This window comes from Podarcis melisellensis, assembly GCF_964234715.1.
Source record: "Podarcis melisellensis genome assembly, chromosome: 1".
NCBI classification, from domain to species: Eukaryota; Metazoa; Chordata; class Lepidosauria; order Squamata; family Lacertidae; genus Podarcis; species Podarcis melisellensis.
Window position 1 is genome coordinate 16396279 of NC_138528.1, and position 24231 is coordinate 16420509.

At 45.3% G+C, this 24231-nt stretch overlaps 1 protein-coding gene across 1 annotated transcript in view; it reads left to right on the forward strand.

Moving 5' to 3' along the window:
- Positions 1–4221: 4221 nt before the first annotated feature.
- The window catches only part of BEGAIN (brain enriched guanylate kinase associated), a 178970-nt gene continuing 158960 nt past the window's right edge, over positions 4222–24231 (forward strand). Inside the window, exon 1 of the mRNA XM_081916459.1 lies at positions 4222–4977. Within this exon, the coding sequence (XP_081772585.1) occupies positions 4228–4977 (750 nt within the window). The 5' untranslated portion in view covers positions 4222–4227. The remainder of the gene's footprint in view (positions 4978–24231) is intronic.

A 24231-nucleotide genomic window follows, 5' to 3' on the forward strand; every position in this document is an offset into this window, starting at 1 on the left:
ATAGCAGCGTTCCTCTGTCTCGTCTCATTTAGCTTAAGGCGTGTCACGGTCCGGGTTACGGGCAGTCGGAATCCCGGCTTGGTACGTCTGGACTGGGGTAGAGGTCAGGAAGCAGGAAACAGCAGTCCTGGGTCAGGAAGCCAAGAGTCAGGAAGCCAAGGGTCCAAGAGTCGGGAAACCAGGAGTCAGGAAGCCGAAGCACAGCTAGGTGGGTAGTGTGTTGTCGTGGCAAAGAGTCAGAGGGAAATGCTGGTCTTATATACCCCTCCCGGCCCTTGCCACCAGGTGCTACGAGTCTTCTGTTAAGCCTCACCTGTGTGGCCGCACCTTGCCCTTCCAGGCCAAACTCAGGAAGGCTCCAGTCCTGCGAGGCCTTACCGGTCACAGGGCCTGGCTCCAGCACGCACTCCTGACAAGGCGTTCCTGAAACTGACCACTGTCCCCACCCTTCCCTGTCTAGCCTCTCAATCTGGATCCCTTCCAAGCAGATGGAAACTGCGCCGAGGGGGTGAGCTCCTCCTCTGGGCCTGTCTGTACAGGACTCTCCTTGAACATGGTGTCAGAGGGGGACGAGAGCCTGCAGGACTGGGACAGTCCAGCTGCTGAGTAGAAGGGTCAATCTCTGACCCCTCTGTTTTAGTCTGTGCTGACATTCAGACTCCCAGCCTCCAGCCCTGTCCTGGAAGATCCTCCTCCTTCAGACTCTCATTGATGGCTCAGTTCTCCTGCTTCTAGCTCAGCCCTTCCCCAGACTGCTCCCCAGTGTTGCACCCCCATGATCTGGCGTCCATGTCTTCTTCTTCTATGTCCTCCTTGGGGATCTACTATGAAATGAATGAAGCTTCTCCTTATGGCCCACCACTGTTCCTCATTCAGCCGGTCCCTGACACTGCCCTCTCCTCCAGCCCTAGGAACAACTGAAAGGGAGCTTCTGTGAGGGATGAGAACCCTCATAAGGGAGCTATTTCCAGAACTGTGATGGGAGAGAGACTCTTGGTTGCCATCAGAGGATGGTTGGTTTCATCTGTGTTGCTCCACCCTCACAGAGGCTGGCTCTGTGGTCTAAACTACTGAGCTTCTTGGGCTTGCTGATCGGAAGGTAGCAGTTCGAATCTGCACATCAGGGTGAGCTCCTGTTGCTCTGTCCCAACTTCTGCCAACCTAGCAGTTCGAAAGCACACCTGTGCAAGTAGATAAATAGGTACCACTGCAGCGGGGAGGCAAACGGCATTCCCATGCACTCTGGCACTCGTCACGGTGTTCCGTTGTGCCAGAAGCGGTTTATTCATGCTGGTCACATGACCTAGAAAGCTGTCTGTGAACAAACACCGGTTCCCTGGGCCTGAAAGCGAGATGAGCGCCACCACCCCATAGTCACCTTTGACTGGACTTAACTGTACAGGGGTCATTTACTGTTAGCTTTTTTCTTTTCTTTTCTTTGTTGCTCCACCCTCCAGCCCAAGAAGCCTTCCTAAAGGAGTTGCTTCATAGGTATTTTGACTTGACATATCAGTAAGCTCTATGCTTGGTTAAATGTTTATGCATGTTAAACAAATGAGCAGCTATTGATTATTAATATTTCATTGTTCTGTTGCAGTCCCCTTATGTATTGCCATTATGTTGCTGTATTGAGACTTTGATTCGGAAGCACTCTGAGATCAGATTTACTGTGGAAAATGCAGTATATAGAAATAAATTGACAAGGGCAATGCAGCATCTTGCAGTATACCAACCCCTTCTGCAACTACACCACACACATCATAACAGTGACCAATCTTTTGCTAGTAAAAAATAATGGCCAAATGAGATTAAAACTACGCACGTGACAGGCCCAGCTGACAGGTGCCCCGTGAGCTGAAGTGACAGCTATGGGTATCGTCTCTTCAAAATTCATAGGAGCAGGGTGCTGATTGATTTAACCTGCAAATGCTGCCACCAGCACTTTTGCAGGACCAGGAGGGAAAATATTTTTTTACAGGGTAACTGCAGGCGGTGGTTAACAGTTCTTGCCACAAAACGAAAACATCTTTCAGAGCTCTTCTTTAGGAAACTTCCAGTTGTCATAACAACCTTGGCGGCAGTTCTCCTCCTTTTGCTACAGGAGATTTCATTTGCTCGTGATACTATTCCCAGGAAAACAAAGCCCTTAAAAAAAAAATTAAACGTAAGCCCAGTTCAAAGGAAAAGGACAAATCTTTGCCCCTACCTCCCAAGCACAAAAGTCTTAATTTCTTTTCACAGTACAGGGGCGCCCATTTGAAACTCTTTGATCTATGGTTTGCAGAGTCATCCCACTGAATCAATTAATCTTGGTGGTGGTGGGTTCCTTCTGTCTGGTTCTGCCTTTGCTCAGACCTGGAGGTGTTCAGAAAAGCTCTCTCAAATGTCATTTGGCACCTAAATAAGCTTCAATTAACCTTTGCCCAAATTCTTTATATACCCTCCGTGATCAAGCTGGCAATGTATTCCCAATAAGGGCCTCAGAATGCATCATTCTTAGTCCTCCAAAGTGCCCAGCTATGCAGGTGGAATGCTGATTTGCCAAGGGAGATACCTTCACTCTCGTTGTGTCGCAAGGGATCCTGGGCCACGCAGTTTGTAAGAAATTCCGAAGAACCTTCACAAGACCGTTTTGATGCAGAGTGGTGGCCTTCCCCAGACCCCTGTGGAGTTGTACAGCATTTCAGCTTCTTCTTCTGTGCGATAGTCTTTGGAAAGGAAAGGAACCCTGACCATGTTACAGGCAACACCAGGAAGTCATCAGTGAGGGGTGGGAAAGAAAGGCAATTCAACAGCGTAAAGATCAAACTGTAATTTCAAGAAAAGTGGTAAATGAGATAGGTGAATTGACTGATTAGGGATTCATAGCTGTTGGATACCACCTGTTCTCATATACATATAAAATCAGCAGGTGTTGACATTGACTGGCAATTCTCAAGAGTTTTGGATCTGTAGGTAATATTGTGCCGCAGAGTTTGCTTTTTGCTTTTACAAGATGTGAGCAGGTTATCTCTGTCCAGGAAGGGCAATTTTGGTTCGACTCACAGCTGATCATCATTTGAGTTTCTAAACCAATGCAATAAGAATCCTTTCAGTGAATATAATGATAATTCTCAACATTTTCAACAAAAATGATAAATAACGCACAGAAACTAAGGGCAAAACGAAGCCCCACCCACGGTTCAGTGTCCACATATGGAAGATTCCCATAAGATCAGTAGATCCCATGGGATGAGAAAACACAAAGTCAACACAGCAGAATATTAGAGAGAACGTGAGGTCTTTGTGGGCTTCCCATGTCATCAGACCTCTTCCTCCACTCAGTGCAAGTTACGTCTTCCCGAGAGCACCAGAACATTGGGTGGAGAGGATGGACTGACTGAATGGATGTGACCTCCCATTCCACATATTATTATGGGTAACAGTGTTTTTGCATGTCCCCCATTGCATATACATTGAAGGGGAATCCTCCGTGCATGGACACTGCTGCAGTTGGGGAGGGGGACCAGATCATCCCCCTAAACATCTTATTCCATGGGCTGATGGGTCCTCATAGATTTGTGTGTGTGTTTTATAACAGAGCAGAGTGCATTAACAAAGAACAGGGCATTTCATACCATCATATGACCTTCTTTAGTATCTGACTTTAAAAAAAAAAAAAGCCCTGCAATGTTACTGCCCCAGAGCTTACTTAGTGTGAATTGATTCACATCAATGTAGATGAGTTCACAGTTCAACAGGCAGGAATATATCAAATGCTTGTCTTGATCGATGGAAACCCACGTTTCTCAGCGACGGGGACCGGGGCAGGAGGTGGGAGATTGCATGTACTATGGATTTAGTTGATTGGTACAACTAATTAAAATGATGCAAATTTGCTATTGATCTAATTTTGGTGGGTATGTGTGACTAGGGAATGTGAACTGTTGCAGCTGGACCAGGGGTGTATTTTGCCAAGGAAACAGCCCTTTTGCATGAATGAAGAAGAAGAGGGAGATGCCATTTTGCTGGCAATAGGTTAACATTCTGATACGTAAAAGAAAAGATCCCATGGAGCTGTTGTCCAAAGGATCTCCAACACACAACAAGGTGGAGAGTGGGGCACACGGGAGACTCCACAAGCCAGAAGGGCCTAGGGGGATGGCTGAAGAACGACCATGTTGCGGTGCTGCTGCCTATCTCCGTGCCTCTGAAGCTGGAAGCAGCCTAGACAGCAGACATTTGAGCATGTTGGGTATGGCGAACTATTCCAAACCCTGCAGCTCCAGCGAGGAGAGCTTTGAGCTCCAAAGTGGCGGGAGGTCAGAGGCTAAAAGCTTTGTTAAAAGCAAAAATAAGGATGAAGGTTATCAATCCCATCGATTGAAACACAACCAGAAATGGGGTGAAAACATTCATGGTCTGGAGCACGCTTCACTCTACCCAGCCAAAGCAGGGAACACCAGCCAGAAGCAGCAGAGGCGGAAGGTGCAGAAGAGAAGCAGCTCGTCGGCCTCTGACCTCAGCGCGCTGAGCCAAGGGTCCTCAAGCTCCTTATCTGTCGTGGAAGAGAAGATTGAAGCTAAGCTCAAGTTCTCACAGTTCCTGAACGAGGTCACATTCAGGGTGCTGGACCCTGTGAGCCTGAGAGCTTTCCGGGCCGCCAAGCTGAAGAGTAGCCTGGGCTCGGGTGGCAGAAGCCTGGATGACTTGCGAATGAAGAAGAAGACCTCCGAAGGCTGGAAAGCCGATGCTGTGGCCCGGAAGTCACACCCAGAGACTGACCTGGAGAGCTTGAGGAGCGATGACCTGGTGGCTAGAGCGCGGTTGCGCAAGCTGGAGAAGTCCTTGTCTTTGGATACAGGCCCTCCCCATGAGAGATACGGCGATGGGATTTCGTGCGAAGTCAGGCCTGTCCTGCCGGGAGAAACCATCATTTTGCAAAGGGATGGGATGCCTGCTAGAAAATCTGCCTCCTTGCCTCGAAGTTCAAGCTTGGTGAGCCAACCCAAAACCACTTTATTTGGCATGTTTCTCATGGGTTTGGGGGAGGGGGCCGTAGTTCAGTGGTGGAGCATCTCTAGTAGCATAACCTCCAACATTTCTCCAATGAAAATAGGGACATTGTATTCTATCATCATCATCATCACTCTGGGCTTTCAGCATATATAAAAACATTTTTTAAAACATTACAAAATCTTCCCTATACAGGGCTGCCTTCAGATGTCTTCTAAAGGTTGTATAGTTACCTATCTCCTTGACTTGGGGGTCACATTACTCCATACCCTCCAACAATTCTTTGAATATACCTGAAGGGGCCACCCCCATCATTCAGCCCGGACACTGAGGTCCAGCTCCGAAGGCCTTCTGGCAGTTCCCTCACTGCAAGAAGTGAAGTTACAGGGGAACCAGGCAGAGGACCTTCTCGGTGGTGGCGCCCTCCCTGTGGAACGGCCTCCCATCAGATGTCAAGGAAATAAACAACTATCTGACTTTTAGAAGACATCTGAAGGCAGCCCTGTTTAGGGAAGTTTTTAATGTCTGATGTTTTATTGTGTTTTTAATATTCTGTTGGGAGCCACCCAGAGTGGCTGGGGAAACCCAGTCAGGTGGGTGGGGTACAAATAAATTATTATTATTATTATTATTATTATTATTATTATTATGCAGACGTCCTAGGGAAAAGCGGGACAATCTGGGATCAAATCAGAAACAAGGATGGCTTCTGTAAATCTGGGACGATCCCTGTAAAATAGGAACACTTGGAGGGTCTGCAGTAGGTCACAGGTTTGATCCAAGTATCACTTGGGAAAGACCCCTGCCTGAAAACCTGGAGGGGTCACTGCCAGTCAGTGTAGACAATACAGAGCTAGATGGGCCCATAGCCTGACTTGGTGGGAGGCAGCTTTCTATGTTCTGCAGCTGAGCCAAAAATAGGGCATAAGGGAAGAGCTCACTATCAGCAATAGCAGAGCGTCTTCTTTTTTCTTAAGAGTTTCACCACACCCTGTTGTTGTTGAAAGAAACAGCAGTGGCATCTGTTGATCTGGCTGCCATTTGCCGTTTTCCACAATGCCGCGGACTTAGCATCATACCTGGGGCATTGTGAGGAGCAAAATGGCGGCACGCAAATGTACACTGGTTGACAATATTTGGAGTGCATTTGGCAAACTGCCCCTCTTTTTGCAGAAGGGCGAGGGAAAGAAAATCCTCAGCAAATTCCTCTCTTCTCTTGTCTTGCGCAGTAGTTCAGTTTGGTTTGTGCTTGTGAAGCTATGGGTTCAAATCCTCCTTTCCAGAGTGCCAGGAGCCAGCAAGGGTGGAGGAAGTGTGTATACACAGACTTTACATGCACAAAATCCTAATTTCCTAATTTCAGTCCTTGGCATCTCAGTGTAAAGAAATTCAGGCAATATAAGTGAAGAGAAATCCACCTCTACACCTATTTGTGTAAAAAGCTCTTTGGACTGGCAGTCTACCTTAGTATAAGGCAAGGTCCCAGTATTCAGATGACACCTTGTATATGTAGGGTTCACTTTCTGGAGACAGCAAAAACAGTTTCACTTGCATAGTATCATCCACATGCTACTTCCCCCCCTGGGGTGCCAGTTAATATGAGAGAAAACCTTCGCACTCCCCTTTTAAAAATTCACTTTTGAAATAATGTATGCAATTGCCAGCTTCCTCCCCTTGCCCCTGCCTCCCACCAGCTGGTGCTAAAGTGAGACCTTAAGAACTTAACCCAGGGGAGGCACGAGCAAACTGGCTTCCTGGTTGCATAATCCTGGCCCATTCACAAACTGATGACCTCAAGCTGAGCCCTTAGGGGAAGAAAAATGTTAAGTCACTTTGAAGTCAAGAGAAGCCTTATAGATTTTTCAAAAAAGAAAGAAAGGTGTGTGTGTGTGTGTGTGTAGTCTGCAGCATGAGAGGGCAGAAGACCTGTGTGTAACATCTCCTCTCCCCCTGTTCACGTTTATAAATGCAGTCATTTAATAAAAGCACCAGGCATCCATGCTGCTGCAATTTTGCAAGGTGTCCTTGGCCATGTCAAAGATGGCCTAAAGGCAAGGTTCTGGACGGAAGGCAATTCCGTCTGAAAAGCTCTATGCTCCATTACAGGTCAGCACCCTGAATAGCAAGTGGATGGTCCTGCAAAAAGAAAAGAACAAAGCTGACCCCTCCTCACAGTTCAGAGGGATGCCATTAGAATTTGTGGGGCTGTGAGCTCTATAGCATACATCTGGGATGGGCAGCAGCTGAGAGGCAGCTGCATCCTGCGTATTAACTTTAACCACTAAGTCCCTCTCTGCCATGTTACAAGTCCAGCAGCGACCTTCTTTCTCTCACGGGCGATTTCATGGGGTTGCTGAATGTTCAGCTTGGACTAAATTCCCTCCCTGATCATTTTCTGCCTCAGTTCTCTGTGCTGAATCCAGAGGACAGTTGTAATAGAAACATTTCTCTACTGAATTCTGACTGCTTCAGTGCTGTAGTATTTTGTGAATAGATAAATGCAGGTTTCCTTCGGAATTCCAGCCCCTGAACTTCTGGACTTATTCGCACAATGTCTTCAGTAATGTAGATCCTCTTCTCTTTGGTCAAGAATTCCAACTTGGCCCTTCCTGGAGCTCCCCGTGGGAATTTCATTTCTCAAAAAGTGTTGGGAAATGAAAAACTAGAGTTCCAAAATGTATTGATTTGATGTTGTTGTTCTTCACATCAGGAACCCTTCAGCTGAGTTTGGTGACAATATCTTGAGAGGCAGCGGAACCTAAGGAGAACAGGGACAGATAGACAAACCACTTTCCAAAACAGATATTAAATGTTCTCTTCTTTGATTCTAATAATGGTGATTACTATGTAGAATTTAATAATGCAATCCATATTGTGGGCACTGTGACAATTTTGAACCATGTGTATTCCAAAATAAACTGGAAGCGGTTTATTAAAGAAAACAAGTAAAATAAATGAGTATACAATAAAACAGTTCACAAACAAACATGCAGGAAAAGTCTTCAAGCTGCACTGAAAACAGTTCATATTTCTAAAATCAATTTCGTACAGTAAAACCAAGAGCGTGATAAAACAAACTCAGTGATAAAAACCAGGAGACAGAACTTTAACCCACACTACAAGCCTGACAAAATAAAAAGGTCTTAGCAGCTTGCCTGAAGCTTAGATTTCCAAGGTCTTCAATAAACTCAGGCTAATGCTACTATGCAGGAAGCTCAACTTTGCAATGGCTGTATTGCATTTGGTGTTTCATAATATAACTAATAACACATAGTCCTGCCGAACATTTCAATTTCAGGCAACCTTACATAACCTGCACGAGCTCAGAGACATAGAAGCAAAGTTGCCATGTGATTGGAGGAGTTTTCAGCATTCGTGAAAACTGGCACCCTCTGGAGATGCAGACCCAGGGAGCGGTGATGTGCAAAAATCACCTATCAGATGATGGAGTATATGACACATATGTTTCTGGTGCCGCACCAGTGCTGCCGCAGCGAGATCTAACGCAGGAGAAGCTATCCATCCTTCCTTGCCGCGGGATCACATTCATCCAGTGCTTTACCAACTGCACTGGCTCCTGATGGTGTACAGGGTCAGGTTTAAGGTGCTGGTTTTGACCTTTAAAGCCCTATCCAGCCTAGGACCCTCATACCTACGGGACTGCCTCTCCTGGTATGCCCTGCGGAGGACCTTAAGCTCCACAAATGACAACATTTTGGAGGTCCCAAGTCGCAAGGTGGTTAGATTGGTCTCAACTAGGGCCAGGGCCTTTTCAGTACTGGCCCTGACTTGGTGGAACACTCTGTCACAAGAGACTAGGGCCCTGCAGAACTTGACATCTTTCCACAGGGCCTGCAAGACAGAGCTATTCCACCTGGCCTTTGGTTTGGACTCAGTCTGACCCTTATGTTTTTCCCTCCCCTTACGGTTTTGATCTATGGGCTACATTTAAAATGAGGCTGCATTTTAAATTGCATTTTAATCTGTATTTTAAACTGGGGCTTTCCCCCATTATGATTTTACTGTAATTTTACTGGTGTTAGCTGCCCTGAGCCTGGCTCTGGCTGGTGAGGACGGGATATAAATAAATGTTGTTGTTGTTGTTGTTATTATTATTATTATTATTATTATTATTATTCCTGTGCCACGGCACAAAGGTGTGTGAATGTTTTTGCCCTTCCACCTTGCCTCGCCCTCACTCTGAACATTTGAGTACTTGGGTCACATAAAATGTAGTAATTTATAATGTGACTATTGCAGTAAATGTATATTGTTTTTAATTGGCGGGGTGGAGGCATCAATGCAGCTCCTTGTCAAGGGTGCAAGGGATACCAGGTCCTTCTTGCATGATGCACTGAAACCCATCTTGCATGCATGACTCCAGATATTGGAGCAAAGCAGCCAGGAAAGAGTCCTGTGGCATTTTAAAGCCTATCAAATTTATTGTGGCATAAGCTGTGCTATCTTCATTTGGTGTGTGGGTGTGTATGAAATATTCCCATAAAGCATCTTGAATCAATTTCACAACAAGGGATTATGGCTATGAGTCTTGGTAGACCTGCTCCCTGTCCTGCAGGCCCTTTCCCACCTGACCTGGGGGGACGGACTGACTCCAACTACAAAAGCTTAAGTGAGGCTGAGGAATCATGGAACATGATACAAATCCCTGCCCCTTATGGGATATGCCAGATTTTGGATGCAGCAGAACCAAAGCCTCCATCACCCGACTCCCAAATTCCCAATTTTCAGGCTTTCTGCTGGCTACCACAAGTGGTAAAATAGTCAGTAGTAACTTTATACCTGCCATGGGGCCTCCAGCATGGTGAAGACCCCCTCCCCCTTGCATGGTGGGCTACCCTGGCAGTGGAGGCTGGCTGGTGGACAGGAGCCTGTTTGGTTTTCTAACCTCCCCAGGCAACAACATCAAGGAGCTAGGGTTGCACCTGAACTCTGGACGCAATTCATATGTGCAGAGATATAAAAGTTTGTCGAAAGTGGAGCAAGAGAAAGGGCCACGAAATGCAAAGGGCATGCAGTAGTTACACCTCATTTATATGCATTGGCCAAATGCATAAACGATATGAATGGAATGACTCATTCACAACAGCAGTCATGGGTGATAAGATTATATTGCTATCTTCCTCAGTTGAGCCCAAATTCAACGGAATAACATTTGCTAATAAATTCAAGTTCAGCAGTTTCTCACAGGAGCGCCCCTCTAAAGTCTTGTTGTTGTTGTTGTTGAACTTACGTGACTTGGAGGTCTGCAGCAAAGTGTTTGGGGAGACTGAAATGTTGTAACACAACTTTCTGAATGTACTAAACTTAAGGACATAGGAAGCAACATTATAACAAGTGGGACCTTTGGTCCATCTAATTCAGTTATCATCTACACTCACTAAAAGTGGCTCTCCAGGATTTCAGGCATGGGACATTCCCAGTTCCACCTGGAGATGAACAAGGAACCCTCTGCTGTATCCCTGACCTATAGACCTTCCTGTGGTGATGTCAGATTCGTCTCTGTTTATTCGCACATAGACTGAGCTCAGAGGTAGCAATATTAGCTTAATAAACCATGGTTATCAAGTCAAGAGAAAGCATGGTGAGCCCTCCCTCATCAGTGGTGCTTCATTCTACCAGTGAGGACAGAGAGAGGCCTGTTTGCTTTCCTCCCCCACCCATCCCACCCCTCCAGCCACCTCTCCTCTTCTCCTCGTGTATATACTTGGCACTTCTAGAGTGGTTTGTTTAAACCACAGTCTCCCATTACACCCAAACAGGGGTAACTGTGACTTAACCTTGGTTTACTAACTTGGATATGACTCTACTGTCAGAGTGGTATAGTGCTGGCTGTACAGCTGTACTAGGAGAGCTTTGACGTAAGGAGGAAATTACATCAAGCTGAAACCCTTATGCAGCTCACTTAGTAATAATAATAATAATTTATTATTTATACCCCACCATCTGACTGAGTCTCCCCAGCCACTCTGGGTGGCTTCCAACCAAATATCAAAAACAACACAGCATCAGACATGTGTATCTGAAGAAGTGTGCATGCACACGAAAGCTCATACCAAGAACTAACTTAGTTGGTCTTTAAGGTGCTACTGGAAGGATTTTTTTTTTGTTTTGACAGCATCAGACATTAATCCTTAAACAGGGCCGCCTTCAGGTGTCTTTTAAAAGTAAAATAGTTGTTTATTGCCTTGACATCTGCTGGGAGCACGTTCCACAGGGCAGGCACCACTTACGGGAAGGCCCTCTGCCTGGTTGCCTGCAACCTCACTTCTTGCAGCGAGGGAACCACCAGAGAAGGCCCTCGGAGCTGGACCTCAGTGTTCAGGCTGGATGATGGGCGTGGAGATGCTCCTTCAGGTATACAGGACCAAGGCCACTAAGGGCTTTAAAGGTCAGCACCAACACTTTGAATTGTGCTCGGAAACATACTGGGAGCCAATGAAGATCTTTCACGACCGGTGTTATATGATCTCGGTGGCTACTCCCAGTCACCAGTCTAGCTGCTGCACTCTGGATTAATTGCAGTTTCCGAGTCACCTTCAAAGGTAGCCCCACGTAGAGCACATTGCAGTAGTCCAAGCGGGAGATAACTAGAGCATGCACCACTCTGGCAAGACAGTCTGCGGGCAGGTAGGGTATCAGCTTGCGTACCAGCTGGAGCTGGTAGGCAGCTGCCCTGGACACAGAATTAACCTGCACCTCCATGGACAGCTGTGAGTCCAAAATGACTCCATGTTGTGCACCTGGTCTTTCAGGGGCACAGTTACCCCATTAGGATCACTCACAGCTCATTCTTCCTCATGCCCCTTTATATTCCATGTGCTGATGTCAGAAACTGTTGAGCCCTACCACATATGATGAGCCTTGCAGCTTCTCAGGGAATAACTTTCCATACTGATTCCACCCAGAATGGTCATTGGCTCCTACAAGACAGGAAGGAGTATAAGAGAGCTTTCTGTCTTAGAGGAACTGTCCTTGAGCAACAAAGTCTACCCGCACTTCAGAGGGTCCTCTGGCTTGTTCTCTGATCTTGGATTTTCCGAGCTCTAACTGGAGATGCTGGGAATTTAACCTGGGACCTCCTGTATGCAGAGCAGATGCTCTAATCACTGAGCTATTATCCCATTTGCTCTTAGAGCCTGGCTCTGGGTGCCTGGCTCCTTAACTGTTCTAGAATGCTGCCCCTGACACAGTCCTAACTCCCTAGGACAAGCAAGTTCCTACTACCTTTTTTTGCGATAAGCTCCATGCTTTCCATACATGCAGGGAGGGAGGGTGCAAGATTGTGGCGATTGAAACCTACATTGCTTGGGTAAAAAGCAATTACCCTTTTAGATTAGCAAAACGAGTCTCTTGCAAACTAAAAGAACAGTTAATTATAGAAAAAGGAAGACAGAGCGTACTTGTGAAAGATCACATTTGTTTGCATTAGCTTATTCCCTTCTTCTGCTCAGCACTCTGCTTTTCTTTCATGAAAAGTGTGCCTCTCATAATCCGCCCATAAGGATGGATTTTAAATAATCACTTTCCACTTATATACATTATTTTCAGCCAACGTGCTGTATCTCTCATGGCTGGGTTTAAGATCTTGCTCTGTTTCTGTATGCATGTATCAAATATTGCAGGTGCAACAGGAGTGGAACTGCTGATGGATTTCAAGGGAAATGTATTGTAATAACAAATAGATATACTTTCATATTTACTTCATTATTCTGGGATCCAAAATGAATGGAACCTTTCAGAGTTTGCGAACAATTCTAGCATTTTCAGCACTTTGTCAAAGAGCTGGATTTACATCATGGCCTCCTGAGAACCATTCTCTGATTAATTTTGCACTGCACCTTCACAGACTTGTTCTCTGTTGTTCAGAGGATAGGACAAGAACCAGTTGATGAAAATTGTATGGAAGCAGGCTAAAACTTAAGAGAAGCTTGCTAATAGTAAGAGCTATTCAAAAATGGAACAGTCTACCTTGGGAGGTGCTCACGTTTCCTTTGCTGAAGATACTTGGGCAATAAGCACCCACAAAGGAATGTGTGTGCCTTTCATGTCTGTGCACATGTTTTCACATTTAATCTCTTTGGTGATGAAGTTTATAGCCTTAGTTTAATATACTGTAGAAACAGAGACTTATAAAGCTGGGACCATTGACTATCCTTAACCATCCTTGACCACTGGCCATGCTGAGACCATCTACTCCAGCTTCCTGCTCAACGTAGCATCTACAAAATAGTCAAAACAAAAAAAAAATCCTTCCAGTAGCACCTTAAAGACCAACTAAGTTAGTTCTTGGTATGAGCTTTCGTGTGCATGCACACTTCTTCAGATGCACATGAAAGCTCATACCAAGAACTAACTTAGTTGGTCTTTAAGGTGCTACTGGAAGGAATTTTTTTTGTTTTGACTATGGTAGACCAACACGGCTACCTATCTGTAACTGGATCTACAAAATAGGATACCCTCAGTCCTCACCAACCTGGTGTTCTCCAGATGTTTTGGACTGCAACTCCCATCAGCCCTAGCCAGCATAACCAATCACCCTTGGCCGTCCTTGACCATTGGCCATGCTACCTATGGCTGATGGGAGTTGTAGTCCAAAACATCTGATTGAGGACTGGTTGGTATGCTGTGGTTGCATCCTGCTTAGTAAATTCTACATTGAGCAGGGAGTAGATGGTCTCCACGTTGCCACTTTTATAATTCTGTGTTTTCTGTGGTATGTGCAGCTAAGGCTCTAGCTTTTCCATCATGATATTCAGTCCTGTTTCAAAATTTGCATGAAGGTCCATGCTCCTGATCATGTATATCTGAATCATCTGGGTATTGTGACAGTTACAGTTCCCTTTCCATTGACCTAGGTGCCTCAGGCAAACCAGGCTAAATGGGAGGATGCAGCAATGGGGATCTATACTGGGATGGGCACAGACTGTAGAGAACTCACTGATATAACCTGGGACGTTCTGGAACATATAGGTTTGGAATTAATATGAAACCAAAAGTATCAGATGAATCAGACATCCAACAACCCCTCATTAAATTAGTCCTTCATTTACCACCCCCTCCTCAAAGAAAAATTCTGAAAAGGATGGGGTGGTAGGTCTTCACATAATAATTCTTACAACACAAGGGTCCCTGCTATTGCAGTTCCCTTTCAAAAGCCAAATAGAGCTTCAGATTGGTCAGATGCATTCTGCTGACAACCCTGCTGTCTCACCCACCCACTTCCTGGACAGCAACAGTGACACACCTGCTGGAAAGCTAGCATTGCGACTCTGTCCTCCCCAGCAACCCATCTCTGCACTGTGGAGGGAGTCTGCATGTACCATGGGTTGTGCTGACACTACAATTTGCACATCTCATGAGCACCAAACACCAAACTACACATGATGTTAAATGCATGCAAGTATCTAATGTGCATGTTAAAATAATAATAATAATAATAATAATAATAATAATAATAATAATAATAATACAGTGGTACCTCGGGTTAAGAACTTAATACGTTCTGGAGGTCCGTTCTTAACCTGAAACTGTTCTTAACCTGAAGCACCGCTTTAGCTAATGGGGCCTCCAGCTGCTGCCGTGGCGCAATTTCTGTTCTCATCCTGAGGTAAAGTTTTTAACCTGAGGTAGTATTTCTGGGTAAATGGAGTCTGTAACCTGAAGTGTCTGTAACCCGAGGTACCACTGTAATAGACAGTGAGTACTGGGAGGAGAGGGGTCAATACTTTCCCTGTACATTGTGATCACATCAAAATAGCTCCTCTCTTACTGAAACTGCTATTAGCTCCAGGGAGAAGGCTCCAGTTAGAAGCTTCCCTCTCTGTGCCAATAGAGGCTTCAGGGGGTAATTTTGAGCAAGACTGGGTCATGACCCACAACCCAGGGACCTTACAGTGCTCAGCAATGGATGCAGATGAGGACAAGTTTCAGGTTACTTCCTGGGTGGCAGGGAGAGATAACTGTCAGGGACTGACGCCACTGATGAAGCGAGCAGCTGGCAATGATGTGGCAGTGTGCAAATTTGCATTCACTCTCTCTTTCTCTGCTGTGCATCATGGGATCAGTGGCTACCAGGGCAGGTTTAAGTTTTTTTTATCGTGATAATAATAATAATAATAATAATTTATTTTTTATTGCACATCTGGGAGGCTTCCAACAAAATGTTAAAATACAGTGATCTGTTAAACATTAAAAGCTTCCCTAAGCAGGGCTGCCTTCAGATGTCTTCTAAAAGTCTGGTAGTTGTTGTTCTCTTTGACATCTGGTGGGAGGGCGTTCCACAGGGAGGGCGACACTACCAAGAAGGCCCTCTGCCTGGTTCCCTGTAACTTGGCTTCTCACAATGAGGGAGCCCCCAGAAGGCCCTCGGAGCTGGACCTCAGTGTCTGTGCTGAACGATGGGGGTGGAGACGCTCCTTCAGATATACTGCACCGAGGCCGTTTAGGGCTTTAAAAGTCAGCACCAACACTTTGAATTGTGCTCGGAAATGTACTGGAAGCCAATGTAGGTCTTTCAAGACCGGTGTTATATGGTCTCGGTGGCCGCTCCCAGTCACCAGTCTAGCTGCCACATTCTGGATTAATTGCAGTTTCCGGGTCACCTTCAAAGGTAGCCCCACGTAGAGCACACTGCAGTAGTCCAAGCGGGAGATAACCAGAGCATGCACCACTCTGGAAAGGCAGTCTGCAGTTAGGGTCTCAGCCTGCGTACCAGATGGAGCTGGTAAATAGCTGCCCTGGACACAGATTTGACCTGTGACTCAATGGACAGCTGTGAGTCCAAAATGACTCCCAGACTAGCAAAGTTCTCAACAACTAGGGATCAGCCTACCTGAAGGGGATGCCGGCAATTAATCAATCAATCAATTAATTAATTCTTGGAAATCGGAAAGGGCCTGACAATCATGTGCTTCCAATGCTCTGGAAAATATATTTATTCCCTCAGGCCTTTGTGCGTAATGCACAGTTTTGTCCCTAACACGCCTGCAAAAGGCTTGTTCCCAGAGCAAAAGAGATCCATGCATCGAAGATATATAAAAAAAGAGAGTGAATGGACAAAGAGGATGCTGGCACCCCCAAATTGTTGAAGACTGCCAAGACTTCACAAAATCCATCTTCTCCCATTGATGTTGTCAGGGCTGCTTCAGCTTCAGAAGCCTCATACTTGTTGAGGTGTTGACAAAATCTAAAAAATGAGCTCATTCAATAGCAAGTCTTGAAGAGTAGGTAGATTACATGTGGCCATCATCATGAGCCCAGCTATCCTTTTGCATAGTGTTTGCATGACTGCTGTGCTGTGGCAACCACAGACTGCCACCCAAGAATGACAGAATGATAGAACTGAAGAGTTGGAAGGGACCCTGAGGGTCATCCAGTTCACCCCTCTGCAATGCAGGAATCTCAGCTGAAGCATTCATGACAGATGACCATCCAATGAAGGAGATTCCACCTGTCAAACATAGGGCTGCCATACGTCTGGCATTTGGGGGGTTTGTGGGGGGGGTTGTCTATAAAAAGCTCAACAACTTCTGTCCTGGTTTTTACTTTTTGAAAAATGGCAACCCTAGTCAAACCACTCTTACTATCAAAAGGTTCTCCCTGATGACAGAATCCATTGGTTCAGGTCCTGGAGCAGGAGGAAACAAGCTTGTTCCATCTCCCATGTGATAGCCCTTCAGATATCTGAAGATGGCTATCAAATCACCTCTCATGCTTCTCTTTGTACTTTGTACATTGAGAATGGAGGCATGCCCTCCAGCTTGACCTTGTTTATTGCCATTGGTGCCTCCTGCAAGGACTCATGGAGGCATGACACCAGTTACGTTGCCTCCTCAAAGTCATTTTCAATATCTAGTCCCACCTTCCATTTCAGGGGGACCTCACACCTTTGGCTTCCCCCTTTTTATTGCTAGACTCCACCCCTTTATTGCTGGGATGACAGCTCTGTGACATCACCAGGCCCACCTCATACCATGAGAGCCAGTGTGGTGTAGTGGTTAAGAGTGGTGGACTCGTGATCTGGTGAACCGGGTTCGCTTCCCTGCTCCTCCACATGCAGCTGCTGGGTGACCTTGGGCTTCACACTTCTCTGAAGTCTCTCAGCCTCACTCACCTCACAGAGTGTTTGTTGTGGGGGAGGAAGGGAAAGGAGATTGTTAGCCGCTTTGAGACTCCTTAGGGTAGTGATAAAGCGGGATATCAAATCCAAACTCCTCCATCACTTTGGGGCATCACTAGGCCATGTGACATCATTCTTGAATCTCAAGTTTCGGGGTGCTGGAGTCTCAAAAAGCCTATATGGGAATGCTTTGGGCTGTGTGTTTGGGTGGTTTTCTCACAGCACAGTTTCCCCTCCATGTCTCTAGCACAGTCTTACAAGTGGACTTAAAAGCTGCCCCTTGAATAGCCTCTCCATAAATATATCTAGCATTAAAAAATAATCTGGGTGGAAATTATCCAAGGCTTTTCTTCAAGCTGTTCTTATGCGCATCACAGGTCTGCAGCCGCTAGCCGGTTGAATTCAGCGTTCCTTGCAGAGAAGAGCGATCTGTGGAGCAACTCACACAATGTTCGAGACAAATCCTATTTCAGGAAGCGAGTGCTCTGAATCACAGTCACAGGCAGCCAGGAAGCTAGAGAGCAGCCTGCAAAGTGGTGTGTGGTGATTGAGGAGAAGAAAAAGCGCAGCTATAGGCAGCAAAACCTGCTCAGCATGAGAGAGAATGCTCATAAGCATTCATCAAAGGGAAGGGACAATGAGGGGAAAACATTTGCAAATAGAATTCCCCTCCCCTGCTTCAGAAATAAAGCCTACCCCAATTCCACATATGATATTGGAGTGAGGGCTTTGGGCAGTGGCCAAGTGTTTACAGTCATACCTCATGTTACAGACATTTCAGGTTGCATTTTTTTCAGGTTACGGACGCGCCAAAACCCGGAGGTACCGGAATGGGTTACTTCTGGGTTTTGGTGGTCGCACATGCGTAGAAACGCTAGATCGTGCTTTGCGCATGCCACTGCGGGTTGCGAACGTGCATCCCGCACGGATCATGTTCGCAACCCGAGCGTCCACTGTACTTGTGTTTCCTCTTGCTTACTATAATAATATGGTGAGTATAACTACCTGTGTGCCTTTATCTCCTATAGCATTGACAAAGGGTCTTCATAAACATCCCCTCCAAAATCCACAGCTCACAAGAGCCCAGTTGTTCTTCCTGTTCAGTTCCTGTTTGCACTGGCTCAGCATCTCCTACCTGGAACATGCCCCCTTAAACATGCCTACATTTCATTGGATGCCAGAACTGGACGCCTTCCCTCACTTCTGTTCTAAACAGAGACGAGATACAAATAGCTTTTCTCTGTGAGTGAGCATAACAGGGGCTGCCCACCCAGTCGAATCTGGCTAGGAAGGTGCCAGCCTCATATTGGGGGAGGGCCCCAATTCAGTGGTAGGGCATGTGTTTTGCATGCAGAAGGTCCCAGGTTCCAGGTTGCCATCTCCAGTTGAGACTGGGGGATAACCTTCTCTGAAGCACACAGGGTTCTCAAAGTGGCCAGTGAGAAGCCCAATAAGCAGGACTTGAATGCAACAGCACTTCTGCCATGCCTGAGCCTCAGAGTTCTGCTGCAAAATAAACAACACTTCCTCATATTTTGTTAGTTTCTGTCATTCTAGTGTGAGCTCCCCCAAGCAGCCATCATTTGTTGGCATGCTCTTCTTTGCGTGGCCAGGCGGAGAAACCCCAACCCCAGGCGACCCCCGGGAGGAATAATGACTCACGACTACGTGTTATGGGATTAAAATTGGACACAACTTTATTAAACTTTCAGATGTAGGGAGACCTTGGCTTAGGCATTGGGTGTTTATCCCTCCCAGCCCCCATCTGGGGATCTGGAGAACATCAGGGTTATCCAAACTGTGTGGGGATTGGGCTGGCTCTGGAGAACATCAGTTCAAGCAGAGGGCCTGCCTCCCATTTCGCCGCAATGCATTAGATTAGATAGATTAGATTAGATATAGATAGATAGATGATAGATAGATAGATGATAGATAGATGATAGATAGATAGATGATATAGACAGATGATAGATGATAGATAGATAGATAGATGATAGATAGATAGATAGATAGATAGATAGATAGATAGATAGATAGATAGATAGATAGATGATAGATATAGATAGATGATAGATAGATAGATAGATGATAGATAGAGATAGATAGATAGATAGATAGATAGATAGATAGATAGATAGATAGATAGATAGATGATATAGACAGATGATAGATAGATGATAGATAGATAGAGAGAGAGAGAGAGAGAGAGAGAGAGAGAGAGAGAGAGATAGATAGATAGATAGATAGATAGATAGATAGATAGATAGATAGATAGATAGATGATAGATATAGATAGATAGATGATAGATAGATAGATAGATAGAGAGAGAGAGAGAGAGAGAGAGAGAGAGAGAGAGATGATAGATAGATAGATAGATGATGATGATGATGATAGATAGATGATAGATAGATAGATAGATAGATAGATAGATAGATAGATAGATGATAGATAGATGATAGATAGATAGATGATAGATAGATAGATGATAGATAGATGATAGATAGATAGATAGATGATAGATAGATAGATAGATAGATAGATAGATAGATAGATAGATAGATAGATAGATGATAGGCATAGGAAGGGTGAGAGGGTGTGTGCGCTTGTTTCAGAACACAAAAAATATACAGAATAAAACCACATACTTCTCAACTGTCCTGTTAAAATTGGGACATCCCGTTTTTTCACCCATGAGCACGGCACCCCAAAAATGCACATTTTGGGGTGCGGCAAAATAATGGCCCCGAAAAAGATGCATTTTGGGGGACCATGATCTTGCGTGCATCATATGACTCGTGCAGGAGCATGGCTGGAAAAAACACGTGTCCAGTTTTTCACCACAACGTGTTGGAGGGTATGAAACCATACTGTATTTTGAGCTCAAAAGCACCAGTCCCCCTTCCACGACCAGCATCCACTGACCCTCCGCCTTCCCCAGAAAGCCCAATATCCTCCTCATCAGCCCCTAACAAATTGCAGTTCCCATGATTCTTTGCGAGGAGTCATGCATATGGGGGGTGGGCAGAATAGCTCAGTCAGTAGAGCATGAGACTCTTAATCTCACGGTTGTGGGTTGAGCCTCTCATTGGGCAAAAGATTCCTGCATTGCAGGGGGTTGGACTAGATGACCCTTGGCGTCCCTTTCAACTCTATGATTCTATGATTCTGTGATACAGTTTAAAATGTATAGTGCAAATGGGGCACTATACATTCCAATGCCTCACAAAAACAAAATCCAGATATAACCCCCTCCCCCTTCCATGTTGTTGTTTTTTAGGAGGCCTATGTTCTATCCCCAGCCAGCCCATTAATAGCCATTTTTTTGAATAAAAATATTCCCCACATCTTCTTACCCCATCCCTCAGACATCATGATAGTTAAGGATAGTTAACCCCATTTCAGGTTATTGTTGCCTCTCCAAAAAAAGTACAACGAGAAACAGATAACAGCATATTGATTTTACATCTATTCTAACCTTCCCAGTGGAAATGCCATGACTCTGCATTATAAGTTTTCTCCCTTGTCAAGCAGTGTAACTGTTAGCAGCCGATAATTCATCTCACTGACTTTCGCTCTTTGGCCTTATCGAGACACCATGCTATCTCTGCTCCTATATGTCACGGGGAATATCGGGGGAAATGAAGCACTGGTGCCTATCAATTTTATTTTAAAAACCATTTCTGATCATTCCCAGGAGTTTGCCTTTAGATAAGGGCAACAGACAAGCAATAATTTTTGCGAGAGTTCGTATGAGAGAGCCATTGTGGCCCATCAGCCAGAAACATCTCTCTGCCCATTTCCTTTGACCCACAATCATATCTGTCATATTGAGCTGTCTCCGAGTAGTTTTTTACTCTAAGTAGGACTATTAAAAATTATGGGTCTAAGTTAGTCATGTTTTTATTATTTTCAGTGGGTCTCTGTTCTCATTATAGTTATACTAACCAGTTTGGTATTTCCACAGCTGTACAAAATTCAGCAATATATATATATAAATAAATACCCCCCACCCCCCGTTTGACAGAGACTGAAACCTATTGTAAGCTGCTTTGAATTGTTTTGAATATTACCCACCTTAGGGTGGGTAAATAATAATAATAATAATAATAATAATAATAGGGATAAATGTAGGCATACATATCACAGCAGGTTCAGTAGCAGCCTGTGTTGTAGGGCCGGGGTGGGGTGGGGGGCAGATAGGGATGTGAAGTTGGGGCAGCCCAGGTGAGAGCACTGGGTTGTCTTCCTTAGTACACCCCTGTATCTTTGACCTCTCTGCTACCCTGGCTCGCTCCAGCCCCGTTCAGCTCAGGTGCAACAATGCCAACGTTGGGACAGTTCTCCGCCATATGGGTTGCTACTTGATCAACTATGTGGAAAGTAGCTATTTGTCTGTCAGCCAGGAGTTCAGGAGGTACCAGTTAAAATGGTTCCAGTTACAGATAGGTAGCCGTGTTGGTCTGCCATAGTCAAAACAAAAAAAATTCCTTCCAGTAGCACCTTAAAGACCAACTAAGTTAGTTCTTGGTATGAGCTTTCGTGTGCATGCACACTTCTTCAGATACACTACAAAGGAATTTCAGAAATAGACTGGAAAGAGAAGCTGCTGAATTGCAACTTATTACCAAACTTAAAACCATGGAGAGACCTGGTCTGAACAAAGACATTGGATTCTTATCTCATTATACATGACAAAGCCATTTTTCACCTTCTCACCCCTTGCTTTTTCCTGTAAGACCTATTGCAGTCGTTAAGAGTCGTCAACAGGCTCATCACAGCTATCTGCCAATCACCCATTCCCACCACCCTTCTGAGTAATACCCCTCCCCACCTTCTCACTATATAGAAGGGTCTGGAAACTTCTGTTTCAGTGTATCTGAAGAAGTGTGCATGCACACGAAAGCTCATACCAAGAACTAACTTAGTTGGTCTTTAAAGTGCTACTGGAAGGAATTTTTTTTGTTTCAGTTAAAATGGGTAATGCTTGAAAGCTTCATGTTTGGGTTTGGCATTTGGTGAATTCCCTCTGAATTCCCTCTTTTGTTGCCTCTTTTTACCAAACTTTAAAGAGATGGGGCGGGGAGATGCATTCACAGGCATTCATTGTTTTGTATTGTCTGGTATTTGGTTAAAAAAACAACCGTTGAAAAACACTGGTGTGATATTGATTGCTTTTTTTCATAATTAACTCATAAGCGTGGGAAGAATGCATCACCTGATACATGATCTCATAATATGAAGAGCCTATTTGCTCAATATCCCGAGACTTCTCTAAAGCACCCTGCTTAAGTTTCATCCTTCTGTTTGAGTCTTCTCAATTGCCACCATATGGCATCCAGTAGGATGGAAGGATGACCTCTCTCAGCCGTGGGGCTCAGCATATGGGCAGTGGCTTAGGTGTCGCTGAAAGAAACAGATCCCCAAAAGTGAAAGCAATTTTAGCATATTATTCAAGACACATGAAACGCTCACCTGATCTGTATGCTGAAGGTCTTTGGGTTGAATATCATGGGCAGCAGGAGGAAACACTAGTCCCACTTCCTAGAATATTAAAAACTTGCCCCATGAAGGGAATGGCTAGATAGACCTTCGGGGGGGAAATACAGGCTGACCTCACCCAAACTTAAACTATTTAATTATGCAAAGCTGTTTATCCAATAAAAATTGGGGATGTGTGAACTCTCTAAAACACATTTCAGATTGCCTTGTTAATTATCCCTTTTGGGGGTGTGTGGAGAACTCAGATAAATTTTCTGAATCTGAGCCAATTCAAGGAGTTCAGGAAAACTACCCATCTCCAGAGGTGGCCAGCCTACCACCCTTTCTCCCCAGGGAAAGGGTTTCGCCCCACTTCTTCACTCCTTTCTCAGATGCTCTGGTGTATTGGCTGATTAGCAATGTGCCAGGCATCGGATCCCAGTGACTCATGGGAGATGTAGTTCTCCCAAAGACTGCTGCAATTGCAATTTTGAGATCCCGAAGTTTGTTACTGCAGGTGGCCTAGACAAACTTCCTCATCATTCTTAATTAAAAGTATAATACAATTGTGAAGCCTTTGTGGGAATGACATCTCCCAATGTTCCCCATGCCCTGTTGCAAAGTAGGATCAGTGCAATGGGCAGTTGGTAGAAGAAGGAGAAAGAAAAATCTCCCCTCTCTTTCTTTTCCTCCCCATGTGGCTTGCTGCTGCTCCCATTGTCACCAAGTTAAGGAAAGGAAGAGTGTGGCGCAAGCTTCCCCAACACTGGTGAGGCTAGTGGGGAGTTGCAGTACAAAACATCTGGAGGGGAACTGGGTTAGAGAAAGCTGGCATAGAAGACAGGGATTCTTCTGTAGCTCAGATTTTGATCTGAGATGGAGAAGAAATTCAGACCTTGTAGAGCTCACTTTGAGGCCAGGTGTTGTTGTCTCCAAAGTTCTCCTCTGAGCCAGGATCAAGACTTTCATTGGCCTCTCTTGTAAATGAGAACATAGGTCTTTCTACCTGGCTATTTCAAAGCATCGGTCTGGGAGGGAAGCAGAATGCACATCCCTGGTCCTCTATGACATTGATCTTCAACTGGTAGGTTAGGTAAAGGTAAAGGGACCCCTGACCATTAGGTCCAGTCGTGGCCAACTCTGGGATTGCGGTGCTCATCTCACTTTATTGGCCGAGGGAGCCAGCGTACAGCTTCCGGGTCATGTGGCCAGCATGACTAAGCCGCTTCTGGCGAACCAGAGCAGTGCACAGAAACGCCACTTACCTTCCCGCCGGAGCGGTACCTATTTATCTACTTGCACTTCGTGCTTCCGAACTGCTAGATTGGCAGGAGCAGGGACCGAGCAACGGGAGCTCACCCCATCACGGGGATTCGAACTGCTGGCCTTCTGATCTGCAAGTCCTAGGCTCTGTGGTTTAACCCACAGCGCCACCCGCGTTAGGACCCACTACTAAATGGCAGCCTAATTTAGGGTTGGTTGCAATTTCAAATTGCTGCAACCCATTCTGGGACCTGCTGATGAAGGACAGGTAATAAATGTAATAAGAAAAATAGTGATAGCTATTTTGAGAGTGGCATCATTATTTGGGGGCATGGATATATTTTACATCAAAAAC